General features: G+C 40.2%; 1 protein-coding gene across 1 annotated transcript in view; it reads right to left on the bottom strand.

Moving 5' to 3' along the window:
• The window catches only part of megf11 (multiple EGF-like-domains 11), a 69,730-nt gene that overhangs the window by 44,634 nt on the left and 1,222 nt on the right, over positions 1-23,874 (bottom strand). Inside the window, exons 2-7 of the mRNA XM_068723631.1 lie at positions 9,149-9,283; positions 7,031-7,145; positions 5,534-5,635; positions 5,006-5,106; positions 639-731; positions 449-469 (exon numbers count right to left, since the gene is read on the bottom strand). Of these exons, the coding sequence (XP_068579732.1) occupies positions 449-469; positions 639-731; positions 5,006-5,106; positions 5,534-5,635; positions 7,031-7,137 (424 nt within the window). The 5' untranslated portion in view covers positions 7,138-7,145; positions 9,149-9,283. The remainder of the gene's footprint in view (positions 1-448; positions 470-638; positions 732-5,005; positions 5,107-5,533; positions 5,636-7,030; positions 7,146-9,148; positions 9,284-23,874) is intronic.

Genomic DNA, 23,874 nt, shown 5'->3' with positions numbered 1-23,874 from the left:
CCGCTGAAGTTAAGAATTTGGGGTCAGAAATGTTGCCTGGGTCGCTGACCTCCTGTATGCACATTCACTATTTCTCTGCAGACATAAATATCACAAAGGAGTAAATAAATTCTTTCCCCCTCTCTGGCCTCGGTGACGGGTTTCCAGCATTTAGCTGATTGCAGGATGGATATGCCTGAACTCCACCCTCCCATCCCGCCTGGAGAGCAGCTCTGGGAGCTGGGAGGAAACCCCAGTAAACAGAAAGGCCAGCACAATGGTTTGTTTCAGCTTGGCATTGATCCATCATTCCGCTGAACAAGTCATAGGCACCAGTCTAATCATGATTAAGACCATAACAGAGAGCTCGGCAGACACAGGGGGGATGCAACCATCCATCCATCCGTTATATTCATCAAGCAAATCACTTCCACTTCCAGCAAATGAAAATGAATTCATTGTGACTTACCTGTTCCACTGGCTGTGTTTGCTAAGAAGAGAGGATACAAAGCTGAGCAGCTTTGAGATAGACGTACATTGAGGCAAAAACAGTTGAAGGATTCACAGTAAATTCTTACGGACTAACTGGCTGTGAACGCCATTTAGGAATAAATGAGTCTAAGTGTCTAATTGTGGGTTTAGGAGTAAAGTGCACTCACCACTAGAGCAGTCCAGTCCGCCCCATCCAGGCTCACACTGGCATGTATCAGGAGATACACAGCGACCATGGACACACTCCTCTGTACACAGAGCTGAGACACACAGAGACATTTTCTCATCAGTGTATAATTGAGTTAACACACACACACACACACACACACACACACACACACACACACACACACACACACACATAAGCAGAGTGTAAAACATCATTAAACCACCAATAAACAGCATAATGAAAACCACCAAGATAACAGCTGAAAGAAAATGGCCCATAAAATTGAACACTCAATATCTCCCTAATACCATCAGGGGACTAAATCTTAGCCATGGCACTCATATTCAACATCCATCTGCACTACTTGACACTGGGCCCAATGATTTCTTAGGAGATTGAGTCCTTGGTTAGCATCTCTGTTTATCACATAGCTTTACTTTCCACAATGAGCCGTTATCAGAAGGCTGAGCAATGAAAGAACAAGCTGTAAATCCCCTCTAATTTGATCAGCCGGTGCTTTGTCATATAGTGATGCTTTAATGTAGCAGGTCCAGGCACCTCAGTGTTTACTAAGTGTGCAGTTTTCTTGATCATTCATATTGAGCAACACGGCACCCGATTGATTGGGTCGGCATTAGTATTCCTGGGAGCGTGTTCACAAGAGTTGGAGGTTTGGTTCAGCTGGATAATAAAGTGACCTACATGGAGGTTTTTTTGCCACAGTGCCAGTTTTTTGTGTGAAGCCAAGAAGTAAAAGTATCACAAAAATAGGCACTTAGTATGAATAAATCTGTGGCAGCCAAGGTCATCTGGCCAGCAGGGTTAAGATAGACAGGCTCTTATCTGAGGAATGAGACAGTCGGGCCAAACCGACTAGAGAGAAACCCCGCCTGATGGGAATCAGCAGTCCACTAACACGGCCTGTGGAGGGATGATACACAATCCAAGGGCAGAAGAACAGTCGGACCGTCGCCTTAATTGATCAGACCTCTTCCAACACTTCATCCAAGTGATGCTTCTTTTGTTCTGTATTTGTTCTTGTTTTATGATCAAAAGTGAGAAAAGGGCAGCAGGAAAGCATCTGACATACGCCCTGGGGTGCTTTTGCAGTTCTGTGTGAAACACTATGGTGCTCATCCTGCAGGCAAAGAGGTCAGTGGAGAGCTGGCTGCAGGCCTGAACAGTGCTACTATAGATTATCACTCAATCAGGTTTCGATTAGGATCCACCGCCAGCGGGAGAGATGCAGCGGGAGAGAGGAGAAAGAGGAGTGAATCCCAAACACCCACGAACCGGTGCTAATCGCAGAAACGCTCCCAAGGCAAAAATGGTAAACCAGAGATTGAAAGATAATTTAGGACAGATTTCTGAGCATCAGTACTCTGGTAGAAAACTGTCTAATTACAGTAAGCCAGCGAAAAGAAAAGGGATAGGAGCTTGAGTGTTTTATGCTGACGAAGGTGTGAGTTCGACTACCTGTAATCAATGAGTCCACAGTATGCAGAGTATTCAAAGAGAAGAGGAGGCAAATTCAATGTCACCACGATGACTTGATTTCGTTTACTTTCAATCAGCAAATTCTGATCAGCGAGAACAGGGAAATGCAAATGTCTCACATCCTTTCTATAAAAAAGAAATATGGAAATGAAGTTTTGAATATGGGAGAAAGGATAAAGCGCACCCTTCTCCTGAGATCTGAACCGGTGTTCTGAAGGGATGGCATAATAAAGTAGGAGGAGGTAGGTCTTTCATTTTAATTGAAATTCATGAATCACTCTGCTTAACTCATGTCTAAGGAATCTGTTGGAAAATTGAGTCTTTCATCTAGATAAAAGGCTAATCTAACTCATTATGCAGAGGTGTTATCAGAACAGGGAACAATGGAGCTAATTGGTGATTGTCATTCGGTGTTAATAAATTCAATATTTTTGACCAAACCACAATCTTTTAAAATGTCTGATAAAATAGATATTATTATTCTCTAAGTGCGTGATTCTCCCTGTTTTTGGAGAGTTTGCTGCAGTCAGGGAAAAAAGACCCACCAGCGAAAGTCTGTGTGTTTGTGATTTTTGTAGTAGTAGAGTTTTGTAGTACACCAGTGGTGAAAATGAAGTGCACAAAATGTGGAACATTATGATGAAGCTGATGGATAAATCAATCTCAAAGATATGCCTACAGAACATATCAAACAACTCCCTCCAAAGCTTCTTCCTCATGCCTCTATCCAGCACAGAGATGATTCATTTTAAAAACAGTCTTTGATGCATTAAAAAAATGCAACAAAGCCAAAAATGAACATGAAATCAAAGGCACAGAATCCCTTTCTGGGGAAAAATCTCATCATCTTCCCAAACCCGATTAATTCTGCCGCCTAAATCATTTTTAGAATTACACTGCATCACTGGACAGGCAAGAGTCATGCAGAAGTCATCTGACCTAAATGCACTGCAGAAAGAGGGACTCATAACCCTGCAGAGCCTGTGAGCCTCTGAAGATATTACGAGCTGTTGTCATTAGCGAGTTCCCCTCATGCACAACTGTAATAATCATGCTTATTAGGAGGGAAATGGGTTCCTCACTTCCTCTACATAGTGTAGTTACAGACTAAGGTAATGACTTACGCCAGATCAAAGGTCACAAAATTAATAGAGACTTCTAGTCGAAAACTTCAAGAACTAATTACCAAGAAACGGATTAAAGTTCAAAATTAGACAATGACTTCCAGAAGACAGACTGAAGCAAAAAAACAAACTAAAGAAAAAACATCCTTAAAGATAGTGTTAGAAGTACTCGCCTTGTGTGCGTTTATGTGATAATTTTGGTTCATTCAAGGTCTTCACATCCTCAGAGTCATTTAGATGTTTCTCATTGGAGCTAAGTGTTGATGTGGTGCCATATGACAAAAAACAAAACAGGCAGGATTAAGAGGCAAACACTGTTGAAGTATTTTGGCCTTTTAATGAAATAGACTTCCTGAAGAAAGCTACAGTAAACTAACAATACACAAGGGGGGGTATTTTACTTTCAGTAAACAACAAAGTGTCCTGAAATAGACGACTTGAGTTAATTTTGGGTCGATTTGCTCTCCAATGCACTCTTTTGTCACTCTATGCAAAAAAGCTTGGGGAGTACAAATCTCTTAATCCTTGTAGTGAGAGTGCTAGGATTAAAAGGGGTGGAACAGTTTGCAAAGGCAGCAGAAAGCAAAACTGCCCTCTCGGCCCCTATCAACTCAGTCCCCCCACTTCACCTGAAAGAGTGTTAAAGGGGAGGGCAGCTGTTTTCACTCTGAGTCTGACATAATATCAAAATAAAAACCTTTTGTTAATACAGTGGGGAGGCCAGATTTGAGAGTGCCGCCTCCATGGTTTGTAGATTCACCTGGTAAACACCCTGAAAAGACTGTAAATGAACAAATAGCTCCATTTTCAGTCAAATGGTTAATGAATACATTATTGATCAATCTGCGCTTCCCTCCTCAAGACCCCCAGATAATCACACCAGCTCTTATTCTTTGCTGGCTGGCTTCCCGGTGCTCTGCTGCCCTGAGGCCAGTAAAGTCGAGACAAGGACAAGCCTAGCTGTGGTCAGAGAGCATACCCGCACCGCTGCAGTCACTGTGTCAGTAACTCCCTCATGTTGCAAATAATCTAGGAAAATATTAAAATGTGATTCTAATCTTACTTAAAGGGAATAAAACATTAGCTAAGGCGAGAATATCAAAAACGTAACTCTCAGAAGCTATATGTTCTGTCTTTATTTGGCCAACATGCAAAAATATTCAGTTTGATGTGAGTGAATAAAAATAGAAATCAATGACCATTAATGAAGCCATAAAAACGACAGGGAAGGGTTGTTATCAGCACATTGCTACAGTCCAATTTTCACGGCTTCTGCTCTTTTTATGTTATTGAATTCCAGGGTGGTTTTATGGCGGGTGCTATACCCACTCAGTCTGTAACCAGGACCCTGCTGGCTCATTAATTTTTCTCATTGTTATACAACTCCAATTAAATTACTCTTACTGAAAGGGCAAAACAGAGAGCAGACTACTGTGCCTTCATATTAAATCATGCTCAATCACCTTAAGCTGAGTAAATACACATGGATGGTGGCATGCTAACAGAGGAGGTAGTGGTGGCGTGTTATTGGTTGTTCATGATAAAGAGGATCAGACTGGAGTAGGGGGGGGGCGACAGAGGCGGAAGGCCGATGGTGGCCTGGTGGGGAGTAGTGGCTTTATCGGCAAGCCACCCACAGTAACAATCAATCCTAATATTTACTCCTGTTCTCTAAAAGCCCAGCAGACATAACCTGAAATGTCATCATCAAAGGAGATTTTTTTTTTGTTAAGAGGATACTCACGAACACACAAGTCTCCGCTCTCAAAGTAACCGGGGCAACACTGCGAGCGGCGCCTATACATGGTCCTCACTCCCCGCCGGTAAGCCGTCTTATAGCTGATCCTGGAGAAAACACACCGAGACAGCTACGTGACGTAAAAAATGACTCTTTCTGAAGGGCACAAAACATATAGCAGGTAAAAGTACCACAATTCTTTTGTTGTTATTGGCAAGTTTTTAAAGTATGAGGAGGAAAAAATTAAAAGACATTGGAATTTTGTATAAAACACCTGCTACATAAAAGCCATTATTTGGGAGGGGACTCCTACTTATTTAGTTGGATGCCCACTATAAACCTTAATGGAGTAATTCAAACATTTACTGTGAGATGATTACAGTCATCCTGCCTCTGAGCACTTCACTGTCAGCCACATTAACAAGGACATTTGCCGGGCCTTCAATGACTGGGCTCTGATTTTGGGGGACAGTAGAGGGTGAGTCACACATTAAACAAATATGGGGACAAATAAGGAGGCTCCTCCAAACGTACCTGTGCCTTGTGCATTTAAACCAGTTGAGGATGTCTGTGCATCTGGTGTAGTAGATCTGGTCAAATGGGTGAGCGTAGGATTCCTGAACAGTCACAGCGTAGCTAAAAGACAGAAATGTAAAGACACCAGCAGTAGAAAGTTAAGACTGTATACGTACTAATAACAATATGTGAGAAAATGTTACTTTACTTGACTATTTCCATTTTATGCTACTTTATACTTCAGCTCTACTACACTTTATACTCCACTACATTTATGAGACAACTAGCCTTGTAGGTTTTACATACAATTAATTGTTAATTGTTATACATTAAATCAGCCAAAGAGACATTTCCCCTCTACACTTCTCAGATGGTTTCACTTCCTAATTAATTGTTTGAGGCCCAAAGAAGTAAAAGCATCCAATATTTCACAAAAAAACAAAGAATATTACAAAAAATAAATAATGTGTGAAGCAGAATTTAGTTTTTACTTCTTTCACCGTATGGTGAGATCTGTCATGTCTTTCTTTGGAGGGGGCCTGACCCTTAGGTTGGGAACCACTGGACTAAACTATCAAACTAAATAAAAACGTGGTTACTCAACCTCGACGAGCTACAAGAGTAAAATTCTGCTTTGGAGACATTGTTCAGCAGAACAATTACGTTCTTAATTTAGGTACAATTGAAAGATAATACTTAGACTACCTTGACTTAAGGGTATTTGTACATTGGTCTACTGGTACTTTTACTTTAGTAAAGGATCTGAATACTTGCTGCAATCACCTTAAACGTTCCTGGGAACATAGATTTTCATGCTCCTTGGAGATGTTTGGAGAGAAAAAAACAATAACAGCACACAGGTCCTGTCAATGGACACAGTCCCAATCAAAGTAATACAATGACTTTGATATGCAAAGAAAGGACTTGAAAGGAGCTTTTAGGTGATTCATGTTAGTGATATATGCAGCCGGAGGCAGTCTGAGGATATTTCGGGACCTCAAAGCCACGAACACAACCCACTTAGGGAATTCATTTCGATGCCAACAAGGTGGAACCACGATCCCTAAGTACACTCACCTTGGTCAGAGAATAATTCAGATCATACATCTTCACAGCTTTCTTTCCTCCCCTTTGTATCGAGGACAGAAATTATTCCTGCTTATTTCTCATAAATGACACTGCCCAGCACAACTAATAATTATTCAGGCTCCATGGCTGTCGTGATTGATTGGGATGAGAGTACACTGATCAATTTGCCTGCGTATTTCATTTGAAGCTGCAACTCCTCCCATCTCTCAAAGCTTGGCGACATGAGCTGTGTGAGATCGATATACTGCTGTATGGATTTGGGAATAGATCTGGAACCTTAGTTAAGAGCGCTTGTAGCAGGTACATCAAAAAAGTTCCAAGATCGACAACGTCAGTACTGGAAGCATGTGCTGCTTAACTACAGCAGGTTCTCTTTCAAATCTAAAATTCACTGTACTGTGGTAAACATATGCGGATAATGCTCACCTCTCCCAGTGGCTGCAGACATTGGGGTCGTCCGGGTTCAGGCTCCATACATTAGTGGTTAAGCCCAGAACAAGCAGCAGGCACGGCAGGGCAACAGATGACCCCATTCTTCACTCTGAGAGGGGGACAGAGGAGGAAAGATAGATGGTTGTGCTTTAACTTGGATCAGTTTTCAAATAAGAACCTTTTTGTACTTGGAAGTGGCACATCTCCAGTCATCTAGTAGTTTTGAGTTAAGATCATCAAAACACATGCTATTCTTGTTTAAGGGAATAGTTTGAATGTTTTAGAAATACATTTAGATAGAAACCACTCTCATGTCTGTACAGTAAATAGGAAGCTAAAGCCAGCAGCCGGTTAGCTTAGATTAGCGTAAAGGCTGGAGCGTGAAAATGGAGACAGAATGTGAAATGATTAAAGTTCAAAGACAAAAAACACCTGGGTCACTGCCATGGTAAAGACATGTCAATCACAAGGTAGCCAGGCCCTAAACCATACCCTGCTTTATGGTCTATTTTACCCTTATTGCTATATTGTGCAAGAGTAAAAAAAATCAGGTTTACAATGTTTAATTAATTAAGTACAGTCGTTTTCATCATAGACGTCAATCAGTCCTCTGAAACTTATTTTTGCCGGCTGGTACTAACTGAGGCAAAGATGCAACCAAGTGAGTTGAACTTCTCCTGTGGCTTCATAAACGTACAGAGATGTGAGGTTAAAAATGAGAAAGAGGGAAATGACAGAAAAAAAGTTCCTGACGAGGTCTGAGAGCGGTGAGAGGCCGAGCTGTAGATAAACATGCACACGGATCATTTCTAGCTCGCTTATGACTAACGTCTGTACAGTTATTACATTGGAGGGAAAATTAAATTTGCGTGAATGATGCAAGGCGAATATTTGTTTCACTTTCTGAACACAGTTAAAAAGGTACTGGCAAGTGGATTTTGTTACCTTTGCATAGAGCCAAGCTACGAAGTGTATTTCCAAAAATGGTGAACTATTCCTTTTAAGTAATTTTCAAGCTAGGATTGTTACAATACATGCCTATGCTTGTGCTTAACAATTGCTCCTGTGCTTCTCTCTTTCAGTAAGACCTTCAAAAAGTACATGTGCTCTGCTCTGTGAGCGGCTGCAGAGATGAAACGTCTGTTTGACAGTGACGGAGATGCTGATTTGTTTAGCCCAGCAGGTTATTTCATTAGACCTGTACAGAGGAAGAGTATATAACGGGCATGCATGACAGTGATGGATTCACCTCACGAGCAGGTCTTGCCTTAGCACATCGCTACCAGAGATAAAGGAAGTGTGACACATATATGACTAATACACAACATATCTCATACTTTAGGTTAATGCCTGGATGCCAACAGCAGTAACATTAATGATTGTTATATATGCTTATGTGTCTCGGGAGTCTGAACTTTATGTGGCCTCACGGGAAAAGAAAAACTGACACATCGTTGTGTCATAAACAACAAACACAGAAGGAATAAATACAAGGAAACTATATTTTTGTATAGCTCAATGTATGGAGATCACACGACATGGTGCGTTTACATTAGGCTGTGTGCCCTGCATATGCTTTGTTGTGTCATAGGGGATGTGTTCAATATTTCTGAGCGACTGTATCCAATAACACAGGCATTCACATGTTCAGCTAAACTTCTGCATTGATAGCTGCATGTAGTTCACTCACATGTGACAGAAAATCAATCAGACCTCCACTTCCTCTAAGTAGCAGTTCATCTGAACAGGCAGAGGTTAAATTCATGTTCATTTCCGTAACAGGATGATTAATCAACATGCACACATGTTAAAGGGCTTCAGCTGCTTTTAAATGTAGCCCCTCCTCTGAAACAATCCTGTTAAATACTACAGGGACCCTGCTTGATTGACTAGAAAGCTTTCATTCCTCCTGTGATTGGACCACCACCCTCAGTCGTTTCTCTGAATGGCTCTGGGCGAGTGGAAATACTTCACAACACATTTTGCAAACCTCACAAGCTCTCAGTCACAAGCCAGCTGCAGGAGGCCGAGCGGTGAGAAAATTTTGATTATCCTGAATACGTGGCGAGGTAGCCAGTACAAGCAGCCAGAGGCACGTGGCCTAAAGCTCACCTAATTCTGCAGCCTGTGGTCTTTGGGTGTTTTTTTTTGTGGATGCTGAGGGGGATCTGGAAGCACAAAGTGACAGAAGTGCCGCTGTGCCCCGACACACACGCTCGCTGGGAGAGGTGATGACAGGTTGCAGATCTGTGGGAGAAAAGAAAAATAATGAGCTTATGATGACATACACAAGACACATGCTTCCATCCTCGCTTGCTCTCACACGCATGCGCGCATAGAAACTCATGAATTTTTATTTTTTTTATGGGATCAAGAATCTCAACAGGGATATAGTTCACAAAAGCTGCTCTTGAAAGGCCAATTTACTGTGCGCAGCCTCCACATCCGACCACACAGTTTTTATTCCATTTTTCAGTGTCCCTCCTACCTAGTATCCACAGACACACTACGTTACCCACAGGAATAAAAGCCTACATTAACTCAAGAGGGTCTAGTACAATGAACTATGCTCACACTTCAACACTACAAGTGGCTTGTCAACAATGTCACAAGATGACGTTGTGTGTGCTCATTAACGAAGCCTACACAAGGGTTATTACAATTACAATACAGGCATGAACAGAACGTTGATGTGTTTATCAGCTCTCTCACTACAAAGCTCTTAATGATTCCTCCAGAAGGTCAGAGGGCGGGCTTGAGATTCTTCAGCCCTTCATGTGCTGCGAATTCTGAATTAAAATGTAAACATAAGCACGACAACATAATATGGCTATTTTTGTTCTTGGCTAAATGAATAATTCAACATATTTCACATGTAAACTGTTGCTAAGGCCATTGTGGATATTGAGACAGAAGACTGAATCAGAGCTGAATTAAAATTATCTGGGCTACAGAGGCACCATCATACAGCAAAATTATATTAATTAAAATTATTAACATACAGATGTTCATTTAGTAAATTATGGTCCCATTTAGAGTAAAATAGATCATAAAGTAGAGTATGCATTAGGCCGGGCTTACTGTAATGAGCTGTCGCTACCAGAGCCATATACACTTTCACTCTACGTCACTCCTTCACATTCTAGTATAGTAACTTCCGTTCATTGGTTGCAAAAAACTAATCCAAGACAGCGACGGCCAAATCAACAAACTCAAGGCTATAAAACAGCAGTCCACAAACCAATGGGTGACATCATGATGACTAGTTATCATGTATCACTAGTTATATACAGTCTATGGATTTGAGTCCTAAATTTGCGTGAAAAAAAACCTCAGCAATTCTCTGAGATTAAAGTCACAAATTTAGTTTGATCTAAAATTTCAAAATGAAGGTACCTTGAAAATGTTCTTTTTATTTTCTCTTAAATTTGTGACTTTAATCTCAAAGAATTTCCTGAATGTCTGCAATGGCCCCAAAACCCTTGATTTGCCTATAACATGATGCATTTTTTGTTTGTAGTGAACAGGAATTATTTAGAACTGCATTTATTTCTCGATCCACCCCATAATCTGCAAGCACCATGCAGGCAGCACATGTTTGTTGTCCAATGTCATCAAAAAAAAGCAAAGGTTTGCAGTTGCAAATTCTGATATGAAATAAAATCTTCTGCCCACATTGTCACTATTGTTATTATTACAATGAGATACTATGCAAAATATTATCCTGTTTGATCTGGTCACAGTTTTCTTCCACTGAGTTGTTTCTGTGCAGCACAGCATATGTCAGTAGAACAGGCTGGTGACTTTAAAAAGCTGAATGTCAAGGACAAGGACTCCCTGATTTGTAGTCATACCCAAACAGATCCCTGCCGTGTCCTTTAACGTGGATTTTAACATTTGAATGTTTAAGAAAAGACAAATTGTAAAACACGTTCGACAATGGTACACTGGGTCGAAGTGAACTCCTGTTCATTGTTGATTCAGCAGAGCAAAGCATAACTGCATAAGACAGACAAGTCTGATCAATATGACGCGTATAACTTGGGGCTCTCCTGTATTTCTCCTCCCTGTATCTGCCGACATCCACGAAAACAGTTTGTTTTTGTTTTCACTTCAATCGTGTTCAATTCACAACAAACTAAATGTTCTCCAGAGACCTTATTTCCCGCTTATGAATTTTTCTCCTATTCCTCACCACTTTGATTGCTGAGACTATGAAACCATCTCAATCGGCAAGCTGCTGCATCTGATCGCACTGACAAATCGCGTTAGCAACATCTTTAAGGCTACTGATGGAGACACAAGTGCAAAGTACAAAAGGCAGGGTATAGTGTTATGGTGTATGTAGGCTGTAGTGTTTGAGATTGGGGAATTCTGAATCTTGACACGGATACCCATGGTTAACATCGGACACCAGCCTGCTGAAACACTGACATTGATTAGCCAGAGCCACCTACGGCCCCCAGCGCTGCCTATCAGCAGAGACATCTGCATGATTAAAGCCATGTGTCTTCAGCGTGTGACTTATTAAAGTGCAATGCAATTATCCACCCCGTCCCCTGGTTGACCAGCACCTGCACTCTTCCATGAATGATGCTCAGCAGGCATGACTGACTCACTCAAGACAGAAGCTCACCTCCCATCTATAGATCCCAGCTGCTTCTCAGCCTCGACTTAGTCATGTGCTCATTTATCACAATGCTCAGTTTCATCTTGCTTGTGTTAATTTACATCTACATAATGAAAACCAGTCAACGGAAACATTGCTTGGTATTGCAATCTTGTCTGGAGCAACAGAGAGAATGCCTGATCAGTTGTGGGCTTGTGTGTGTGACAAGTCTTTGCACAATCAGGCTATTATCACTCCTCCAGATTCAAGCAGAGGGCTCATATGCAATTTTTATGAGACTTCTCCAGTCCACTCTGTTTTGTAATCACTACTGAAGGATTCCCAGAGCAACCTAATTTGGAGTGATCTAAAGGTTACAGGTGTAACCGCGCAGCACAGAGTGCCAATGAGATAAGCCCCGCTGCTGGCCATCGCTGTCTGCTGCTGGGGGCTGTGAGTCATTACGAGTCAGGCCTCATTAGAAAGGCCATGGTGTGGCACATCATAGACACTGCTTCCTGGCTTCAGCCACACACCTCAGTGTCTAATGTGTTGGAGGCCAGGAGGACAATGATATGTCAGGGGACAAGCTGGTTTCTGACAAGTGGAGAAACAAATCAGCACAAAACTAAAACCTGCTGCTTTCGACCGCGAAAACTGAAGTTAAAAGCTCCTTGGATAGTGTTTTAGTAATGTTTCAACTGTGCCGAGTGCTGGAAAGTAATGAAGTACATTTAAACAAGCACTGTACTTAAGTATAAATTAGTGGTACTGGTACTTTACTTTCTATTTTTTCCAAATGTATTATAATAAGTCTAATACTACTACTAATAATAACAATAAAAATATTCTGTATTGTCCACAAATGTGAAAATTTGCCCTCGGCTTTACAGATTGGTTAAAACAAATCAGATCGCAATTCAGACAATAAATAGCACAACATCCACAGTACAGAGAACGTCCCAGTGTTAATGTTGTTTCATGAAGTTATGGTAGATGCACATATACTTACACTCAGCTGCATTTAAGAGGAAAATTATCAAATATGTTTCACTCTAGTGCAGGGGTCACTAATAGGCGGACCGCGGTCCGGATTCAGACCCAGGCGCCGTTGTATCCGGACCCAGGACCTACAACCGATAGATAATTGAGAATTATTACATTTTGACGGAGCGCTTTTATTTTAACCGGCGCAGCTTTTTCAGCCTTTACGGCACTTGTTCAGCGGCGTAAATCACATCACGTGATGCAGCTCAGCCAATCAAAATGTGGTTATTCTGACAAGTTTCCTGACTCGAGTGAGATGTAGACACACGGGGAGACGAGGAAAGAGAACGAGGAGTAGGAGAATTATTACGTGAGTCAGAGAAGTTATTTCACATGACGTTCTCCAAAGAAAGAGAAGTGGTCAGAGAGACCAGAGAGACCAGAGTCTTTAACCAACAATGAACAGACTCTTTCATAGGTTCATTCTTCCCACGGACAGTATAAAACCAGTGTGTCTCACATGTTCAGAGACCGTGATGATTAATAAAGCGGTAATGTGAAGCGCCACTGCGAGACAAAGCACAACTCTTTTGAGCAAACGTACCCACTCACATCTGAAATGAAGACACAGAAAATAAACCTAAGAGCCCAATATGATCAGAATACTAACACGTGAATTCTTTGACCAACCATGATGTTAACAGAGATAATAGAGCTGAAACAAGTGGTTTAATAACCACATATGAAGTCCATGCACACAGATTTCTCTTGTTAGAAGATGAGAAAAATATAATATTGTGGCTTTTTTGATTGGCATCACTTCACACCTGAATGAACTGAATTTAAAGCTGCAGGGCAATTCAGTGAAATTATTATTTTTTTAAATGAATTACTTAATTTTAACCTGAGGTGAAATGATTTTGGAACTATGCACCATTTCCTCTAAAATCCCAGCTGAAATTAGACAAATTGTCTCATGAATGTGATTTGAAGTTAGCACATGCATGCGATTTTGAAGGGCTTTCATTTTGAAATGCTACATCAGAATGAGAATGTCCTGGTTCTCTCTGAGTGACACCTTGAGGTGCTCTACTATCAACCTGAGGTGAAATTATATCGTAACTATGCACCATCTCCTCTAAAATTCCATCTGAAATTAGACAAATTGTCTCATGAATGTGATTTGAAGTTGGCTCATGCATGAGATTTTGAAGGGCTTTAATTTTGAAATGCTACATCAGAATGTCCTGGTTTTCTCTGAGTGACACCTTGAGGTGCTGCTATTAAGATGCACATTTTTCAAAAGCTTTGTTTTATGTCAGTTATTCTTTAATCCAGCCCTTATTTTACTTGAAATGAGAAGAACATTTATTTATGTATTTCTATGTATTATTCATAATCCATCCACTTAAATTTGAAAACTGAGAATAATAATTGTTAAAATATAATTGATGTGTACTTTCTTTATTTGATTTGACAGTTGTTGGCTACACAGAGACGGTGTTACTACAACTAGGCTTCTTGAATATATATATATATATATATATATATATATATATATATATATATATATATATATATATATATATATATATATACACACACACACACACACACACACACACACACACACACACACACACACACACCACTAAATAGCGCAAGTTAGATATTATTGTAATGTTCTGGACCTTTGCCCGAGGAGATTTTCTCAATTTGGACCTTTTGGAATGTTAATTGAATACCCCTGCTCTAGTGCATTTATCTGACAGTTATAGTTATTAGTTGCTTTGCAGATTAAGATTTTAAAAAACAACTTGCATCTCACAAATCCCACCTCAACAATATTAAAGCATTGCTTCATGCATTAATACTAATACTCAGACAATATAATATAAAATGATAGAATGGGACCATTCTACATAAGGAGTTCTTTAACTTTTAATACTTTAATTACACTTTTGAATGAAGGATTTTTACTTGAAACAGAGTACATTGTAGTATTTTCCCTTTTTGCCAGGAAAGGATCAAATTCCACCACAAACAAAAATGTCCATTAAAAGTTCTTCTGTGATTTTTAGGAATGAGGAATCTAGTTAGGGATTTTTCTTGATTTCTTGTTGTATTTTTCTCTTCACACATCACTTTAAAGAGACAACGCATGCATTGGCTTAAAGCGTATTGAAGTCATAAAGCCCAAGAGGGTGTTTGTCGCTGCATTTATGGGAATTTCCGTAATGCTGACAGCATGAAGTGCAGCCAAGGCAGCAATGTCTTATACCTGATCTCAGTAAAAATGCACTCCTGGGTACTTCACTTTTTATTACACCTGAATGATTAGGAATGCCAGCTTGACATGATCCAGCTAAGGATTAACTTCACAATCTCTCAATCTCAGACCGGACACTGTGTGACTATAATACCGCTTAGTTACAGTAATGGACATAGGACACAGTGAGTTATCATTATTTTAATAACACAGGAAGAAAGTTCTGTCCTACTTTAGCTCTGGGGTTTTGCATATGATTTCCCAAGCAGAGAGTGAAGATGGTCCGAAGACAAATGCGCAATATTCATATTAATAGCATGGATAACATTTGTATGTAGTGTTCAGTTTCCCAGGAGTACTGATGTCCTCAGCCAGCACAGTACTTCACTATGCATTGTGCCTCTGATTATATATTGTATTAAAGAATAGAAAATATACAGAAATTGTTATTTAATTTGAAGACTTAATCTTGAATATTGCAAGTGTCCACTACAAATTCTAACTTTGAATGTTTGTACATTCACGCAATCAGAAAAATGGCAGAATAATGAAAGTCACTAGTTGCAGCTCTGTATTTTAAAAAGGAGGACAGTTTATAAATACAATCATTTGAATTTAACAAGCTATTATGGTATTGAATAAATTATGGGGTGGAAATACATTATTTAGTGGAGTTACACTCTCTTGTGTCAAACTATCTCAACTTGGTGAGATTGAAGTTGGGTTTGCTAAGTCACTCTCCAACCAGTAATGAACATGTAACCATCCACCCCTCAGCTGGTAAAGCGCTGGTCAAGTCGTGGGAAGTATCAGCGATTAGGAAAATCCCCAGAGAAGGTTTAAAAGTGGTAGCTCTTCAGCAGCTGCACTGAGCCATCAACAAGCAGTCTCATGAAACCGCTATAACATAACAGCAACAACACAACTTTTATGACTGTGATTTCTACTTAGAGGTTGAGGCACCTGGGAAAATGCTGTGCGTCGTTTAACAGGAGCTTAATTCTGGCCACATGGTTTATTCATGTGGCGACCGCTGATATCACGACTCTCATAAATCACGCAGTGCGGCATGCTGGACGTCCACGCGCTCGGGCAGGGCTCACTAATCTCAACACCATCTTTCATCTGAATAACCTTGCCTTACCGCAGGGCAGGCAGACACCAGGCATGGCCCATTGGAGGGAGGCTCTCCTCATACTTTTATTTCTTTCACTCAGGGCACAAAGACTTTTTGCAGCCCGTCCGTGCAGACAAAACACTGTCCTGTGTGCTCCCAGGCAGCAGTGTGCCCACTCTCAACCACAGGCAATAATAAGAAATTGCCTCATGGACATCAGAGGAACTAATCTAGTCTAACGTTAGTTTTATGAATTTAGATTCAGACACACTTGGGAGGGGAGCAGCGGCGCCGGTCGAGCCATCTGTTCAGAAGTGGTTCAAAGAAAGAGCAGAAAATTTGAAACTAATGTGAGTAAACATGATCATCAAATATAGATAATAGAATAGAGCGTATAGCAACTTTGCCCAGGTTTTTTACTGTCAAATATTATTTTAAAAAATGTGTAATTAATTGGATTTGGTTCCTTCGCCACATAACAGGCACGGAATCTCTACAGTCATAAACATGTCACAATTAACAGCTTTAGGCGTACATTTTCTGTAAGAAAACTAATTAGTGAAACAGCAGCACTTGATGGATCAAAACAATGTGCCTGATGTCAGATTGCTCTGCATGCTGCTTTGAATAGTCAGTATGTTTCACCCCATGCTCCTAATAACAAACCCCAGGCATCACAGTGACAGCCAAATGTCTTGCAATGCCCTCTGTGCTACGTCTGTCCTCTCTCCATGGCCTGGCTCTGACGTCCTGCTGCCACCAGGAGGAAGCACCAGTCCTCCTCGCACCAGTAAGGCTCTCTCTCCTTCCTCGCACAGACAATTAGCCTCCCTGTAACTGACTGCGAATAATGAGAGCTGCTGGAGAACAGTTGGACATCTTAGGACAAATTAACGTGTGATTATTAGCCTGTTGAACCGTCTGCTCTCTCCCACCAGGAGAACAAAACCGAACTGTTAATCTGGAGCTCCGGTCAAGGAAGCACAACCACAAAATGATGCACACGAAGCAGCCAAACGGCTATTCTATAAAGTTACATCCTCTACAGAGAGAGGGCCAAACTCAGCAGAGGAATGGTGTGGACAGCAAAACAAATGGGAAAAAGTGGAGAGGAGAAGGCACTGAACAGGCAAGTATAGGGACGCTAGCTGAGCAGCTCGCCATGAAATGCTGAAACAACAGCACGGCTGCCAGGGCAATTTTACACCCCAATAGTTTCACACCTCAGCCACCAACCCCTTCCAACTCTGAACCTTGAGTCTTCTTGGTGTCTTCATTTATTTTGTGTCAGTGTCCAAGATGTGAGAAGCCAAGCAGTGAGAAACTCGTCCCAAATGTCGCAGGGTAAGCGGTGTGTGAAGCAGACGGGGGGGAGCGAGAAAGAGAAAAGCCACTGCGCCTGGATGCACCTTGCTTTCTGTGCAGACAATCCTCTGAGATCTCACAGGAGGGTTGATTTTTTTTTAAGAATACTGCACTTCACATTAGTCTCACAGATAGGAAAACAAATAACATATAATAATGATGTACTGATCACTGCAGTGGTTCTACAATAAAATGGTCTCTGAGACTGATATATTATTATATATGACATTATTAGACTTATTTGTTGTGATATACTGGACAATTTAAAAAGCTATTGAAATTAAATAAAATAAAATTTAAAAAAATGGGATATCTTTGGTGGAACTACAAACCACTTAGACATCTGAAACATGAAGAGGATTCAAAACAAGGCAGATGTTTTTATAAGGGGTCACCAATAAAAGGGTTCAGAATACCAATCGAATCTTTAAAATGTGTTGCGTTTTATAAACTTATCACATAGTTGTTTTATGTAAAATCTTCATCTGAAAAGTAACTGCAGCTATCATAAAAGTGTAAAACAGTAGAACAATTCCATCGTAAAATGTAGTGCAATTGAAATAAAAAGTAGTTAACTACAACTACCACAAATAGATACTTGATTACAATAATTGAGTTAATGTATTCAATTACTTTCCACCAGTGATGTACTGTAGTTTTGGGATTTTAACAATCAATCAAGTGTAAGCCAACAAACTCTACCGCTAACTCAGAGAAATACAAGACGCTGTGGGATCTCTCACAAGATGAATCTGTGTTTATTTAAGTGGAATGTTTTTTCTAAAAATAACCAATTAGAAATATAACTCTTCATATTCAACTAAAAGCTCCCACATTTCTCTCTAGATCAATGGTTTACTCCCTCGTGTAGCACATTAACCTTCTGGATGACTTGTCAATGACTGAAAAAGAGGAATGATTTACCATCAGGATTATTAAATCTGAAAAAATGCTTCTGCAGCACGTTAAGCCCGGCCATCGAGCAACCAGGTGATCTCAATTTGGTGAAATGAGAGCTCCATCAACTGGATTTGCATTAAAGATGTATGCCCAATTTTTGCCACCATGACCTTTTAGATATCCTTGAATCCCCTTGAGCAAAACACGCCTACAGTACTTTGACTGAATGAATTTTTAAAAAATGAACAAAAGAGAGGAGCGCTTATGGCTCTGTTCAGCCTGCCTGATGAATACACGGGGAAGATGCCTGTATTCATCACTGACATGACAGACTCAAATGAAGCCAAAATGTAATAGATAGAGAAAAAAACACACAAATAAAAAATCAAAGGAATTGGGAATTTGCTTGTACAATCATTAGAGTACAGAATACAACCACTGGACTGAAGAAACAATGCAATGAAACATGGAACATAATCTGTTTCATTGCAGATTAAAAAAAAAGTATTCCTGTATCTCCATATATATTACAATGGTGTAAATGCAATCCAACATACAAAACAAAATAAATGGTATGCACTCTGATACTCTGTGTCTTTGATTGCAGTTTTCTCTGCCATCTAAATCTACACAGCCTTGAGCTGTATATAAAAAAATACTTTTTGATCATTGGTGTAAATGTTGATCCTCTCCTCGACACCCTCACAAGTTACTTGTTACTTTTCCAGCCATTATTCTCTCCACTCTCCTATGGCTGTGGTAGGCAGGGCTGCCTGGTGCTGGTGCTTGGGGTGCCAAGTATTTGTGCCCTGACCTTCTGCTCTCTGGACGGAAAGCATCGCCCGTGAGGGGCCAAAGGAGACGGGACACTCGGCTGCCTGGTGTATTATTCATGATTCGCCCCTGTTGAGTGGGCAGTTATTCAGCATCCGAATCCCAGATGTGGTTCAATCTGTGCCCCATTCACTGTCCTGACTGCTGGCCATTGATCACAAGCAAGGTACCCGGGTGCTGAATAAGCGCAGGGGCTTTATGTTATAGGGCTCGAAGTACCTCACTGATAGCACAGAGATCCATCACTTGACACTGGAAATGGGCCAGAGTTTGCTCGCCAGAACTGATCGGACAGGCTGAGAGGAGCTATGGAACATTTATTAAACAGGAGTAGCACAGCATGTGGCTGAGATGTGGCATTAATACGTTATATGCAAGTTATCCATGCAATGTAGCAATAGTGTACAAGAGTGTACGCAAGTAAGCATCTCTGTCTCTGAATCAGATTCCACAGAAGTCAGCTGCATTATATCAATAGAACAAGAAGCACACACACTCGCACACAGACAGAGAGAAAATACTATGATGAGGTCTCTTACTGAAAGGTGCCAGAGGCAAGGTATCACACTCTAATAGGCATAACACTACTAATGGACAGTTGAGCACACTGAATCATTTGTCCACTTAAATCATCAATCATCAATCAAACATAGGCAGCCAAATGTGGCATGACCACAACTCTTCCCTGTCTGCATTTATTAGTACGATGACCGTCCATCATCGATCATGCTGCAGAATTTCTGTATAATCTGAATTAAACGCTAAAAATAATTAGCGTGTCAGTTAGCCTAGACATACAGGAATAATTGTGGTACTTGGTAAAATGGTCTGCGTAACAATCATGTGGCCTCAAGAGTTCATGTTCAGGTTGCTTTTCCTGTTAATTACATTTTTATAATAATATAACAGTATTAAATCAATCTTACCTTTCAAACCTCACACACTGGATTTCTGATTAAATCGTGTTTGATAACAAGGAAACAATCTGAGAAGTTTTAACACATTTAAGACCCATGAAAAGTTCACACCGCACAGGGTGCTGCAAAATGAGTTTGTTTTACAGGAACGGTTATTTAACTTAATTTAGCATGTATTAAAAATGGCCTCACTCTTTGATCAGAGTTATGAATCATCTTCTACATAACATTTCTTGGGACTTTTATAAAATAAATCACAATAACTGATTTTCCTAACATTTTAAAACCCTCTTAGTGCCTCTCAGGACCTCTTTGACGCTGTCAAATTAAAAAAAAAAATCAATTTCAGCATGTTTCTGAGAGGACTGTATTTCGGTTCATCAGCTCAACAACCTCAGTTCATAAAATAAAAGATTAGCCAAAATTGAAGGTGCCCCAATGAATATCTTTGGTTTATCTACAGTATAAACATGTGATTAAATCATTTATAAAACTTTACAGTCATCAGTCATAAAAGCCGTACAACTCAACTGCAAATGTACAGCCGTGAGCATGAAAAGCATGTGCCTGAGATGACAAAGTGGATTTTTGCCGTCTAAAGCATAATGATGAATAATAGCCTTATCAACAAAGCACAACACATCCCACCATGCTGAGATCTTATCACTGTTCATTTCCTCAGCTCATGTATTTTCTGTATCTCCGGTGGAAAATGTGTTGTGTGGTTCCCTGCACTCCCCCTGACAACCTAGTCATGTCAAAAGACTCAGGTTTTATGGTAACGGTCCTTTCACAAGACAAGAAAGAAAAAAAGTGGCAGGTGTGAGCAGATGCATCAGCAGTATTTGCAAAAAGTCACCAGATTCCCACAAGGGACATGCTTGTCATTAAAACAAACAAGAAAAGAACTGATGAGTGCATTAATCAGAGTGCGGCCAAGCATCGGTGGTGAGCTGTAGTCCGTGGCGTTCCTCCCCAGAAGCGGCTGCACCTGAGGGAGGGGGGATTAACGCAGCTCCACACGGGAGCTTCTGTATCTGAAATCTGCCTGAGCTCATCGTTTCTGCTCCTCGCTAAGAGGCTGTGGCTGGATATCAGGCTCAGGCAATCTATTCCCCTGCAGAGCGTTGGCTGACCGACATCAATGCCGTGCATTGTCGAATTATTAATTAAATGCATGCAAGCGTAATCAGATGCAGACATGGGCAGACCTTTGGGACAGCTAACATAGAATTGAAGCTGAATCTAAATTGCAGATTTCTTCTTATTTTCCAATGCCAGCTAGCTTTGCTGTTTTAAAAATTTAGCATCACTTTGCACTTGTTTAACTTTGGTGTGTGCAAATCTTGCACGGCCATGACTTTTCTTTACAGTCCAGACAAAGACAAAAAAAAAAAAAAGACAAAGAGGACTTTTACAGTCAAACACAATACACTAGGCTGCAGCATTAATATGTTTACATGGACACATAAGAGATGTGGGTGTAGACTGTGTTATATTGTTTTTATTCCCTCTCCACAGACGTGCAAAATGTAAATGCCATAAATTTCAAACATAAAGCAAAGTCCAGGTTCTGCCTCCATATATTTCATTAACTTTTGTTAATGTAGTTGCTTTGGCTCCAGGGTATTTGCTCAATGCTCAATGTACTTTTGCTGAAATAAGATCCATCAGTCAGCGCGAAGCAAAAACAGCTTAATTTGCAGAATAAAGGTCATTGGAGCTGTTACTTTTGAGGAGCTTTGACAGAGAACAGTGTTCAAAACAACAAACTCTGGAGAAACACTGCCTGAAAATATTACAGTATACTGAGGCGTTCACTTGTAGTTCTCAAAATCAGTGTCAAGTTTATAACGCTGAGCTGACTATTATGATTTGCCCTTGTGAACTGGACCCAACCCACTCATTTTCCTACAGCACACCGAATATACTGCTTATCTCAATATGCTGCTGGAGACTCCTCACACTGCCAACAACATATCTTGCCTGTGGAGAAAACTATTTCTCAGCATATTTGCTGATGAGTGTCTCCAAATCTTTTAATTTGAATGTGAGTAAGTGATTATTGAGTGTGCATGGGTCCAAACCAGCATCTGATCAAGTGTTAATTGCATTCATTGAATATTTAAAGAATGAATTAGTGTGTCCTCTAAATCCAACAGATATGTAAATTGTACTTACACACTGTTCTCGGATAGTCTTTCATTAGGTATAATCTACATTGTGAATGGTTTTAACTGTGTAAAATCACATTCCTTCCATGTTTGCCGATAGAACGCGTCCTTGTGAAGTGAGTCTGCCTTCCACAGCCAAACTCTTTTATTAATCAGCAGTAATTAAATGTATCGATTGAGCCAAACATCAGAATTTCCAGTTGAAAGGGTTTACTAGACTGTAAAGTGCACACAAAAAAACAAATGGACAAGCCACTTATGTGCCCTTGAAGGCGCCGTTGCTTTGGAAGAGCTCAGAAAATGAGACAAAGATGTGACCGCTCACTTCTCATTAAGTAACGTCAGAATTCACGCCGTCTCAGAGGCAAATGTCGTCCTTGGCTCGACCAAGAGCGGAAGCCACTGAGGCTGAACTGAGTTTCAATTTGTTTTCTAGCAGCATGACCTCTCATCCCAGGAAAAAGTTGTATGCAATGAAATCACAGCTTGAACCAACCCGGGAGGACCACCGGATGGTATACAACAACAACAACAACAACCTACAGAACACAAGTTTTGATGAATAGACACATTATTAGGAGGGGAGATAACTTTAAAGCTCACTGAACATGTTACAGCACTTCAGCATGTCATCCCGGACTGACTGAAGCTACAGTATGTGGGTCTGATAAAAAACAAATACATCTAAAAGTATTTTTCACCACTTAAATGTTCTGCACACACAAATAAATATTAAAAAAAACATATTAAATCTTTTTTGTTCCAAATTTTTCCTATTACTTTAAATAAATAAATAAAAATAGTTGTGTAAATGTGCATAATAATGTGAGGAAATTACTTCCTAAACTCATTGACCTCCAAAGAAAACCATCTATCTCCAAATTTGGTGATTTTGAATTTAATAGATAAACTGATGGATTGAGAAAATTACAGTACTTCTTAAGATAAATAAACAATTGGGTTAGCTAACAATTACATTGTCACAAAGCAGAAAACCAGGTGGTTATTTTAGTTTAGGGCAAGTAGGACAGCAGCGACATATACAAAAGGATTTAGTGGATTTAGTCGACTTGTTTGACAGCCTAAATACACCGACATAAAAGTGATGAATGAAAGAAAATAAAAACGTGATGAGAGATGTTAGTGCACATTATATGCTATTCTAAGTGGTCCAAAATCACAACTGGCTTTGTTTGTTGCTTCAGTGGATTCAAAATAGTTTTACTCCTTAATATAAAAGACAAGCATGAGTTTGCATGCGTGTGAATTATTTATTTGTGCGTGGGATTTGTGTAGTTATAAAGGAGGGAAAGAAAGGATGTTAAGATTGGGAAGTGATAAACGACTAAATGAGAAGCCATTATACACCCAAAAACAAAAAGCAAAGCAGAATTTTTTGTAAACATGGTCTTATATGTATATCTTGTATTCCCAAAGTGTCAGTCTGAGGGTCAAAACAAAACCTGCATTGCTGCAGTGCCATGGTACATTTATGATAAATGACTTTATGACAAATTGCTGTAATGCGGGGAACCCATGCAGAGCGAGGGGCTACAATGTATGCAGCTTCAACAGGGCAAAACAACAGTATAGGTCTTCAGTTGCTCCAAGTAAAACAAGGTGTGTGTGTGTGTGTGTGTGTGTGTGTGTGTGTGTGTGTGTGTGT

This window comes from Cebidichthys violaceus, unplaced genomic scaffold (assembly GCF_023349555.1).
Source record: "Cebidichthys violaceus isolate CVI_PGR_0920_01 unplaced genomic scaffold, fCebVio1.0.p SCAF_3, whole genome shotgun sequence".
NCBI lineage: Eukaryota > Metazoa > Chordata > Actinopteri > Perciformes > Stichaeidae > Cebidichthys > Cebidichthys violaceus.
The sequence above is the reverse complement of the archived record's forward strand: the minus strand, read 5'-3'. Positions and strand labels throughout refer to the sequence as shown.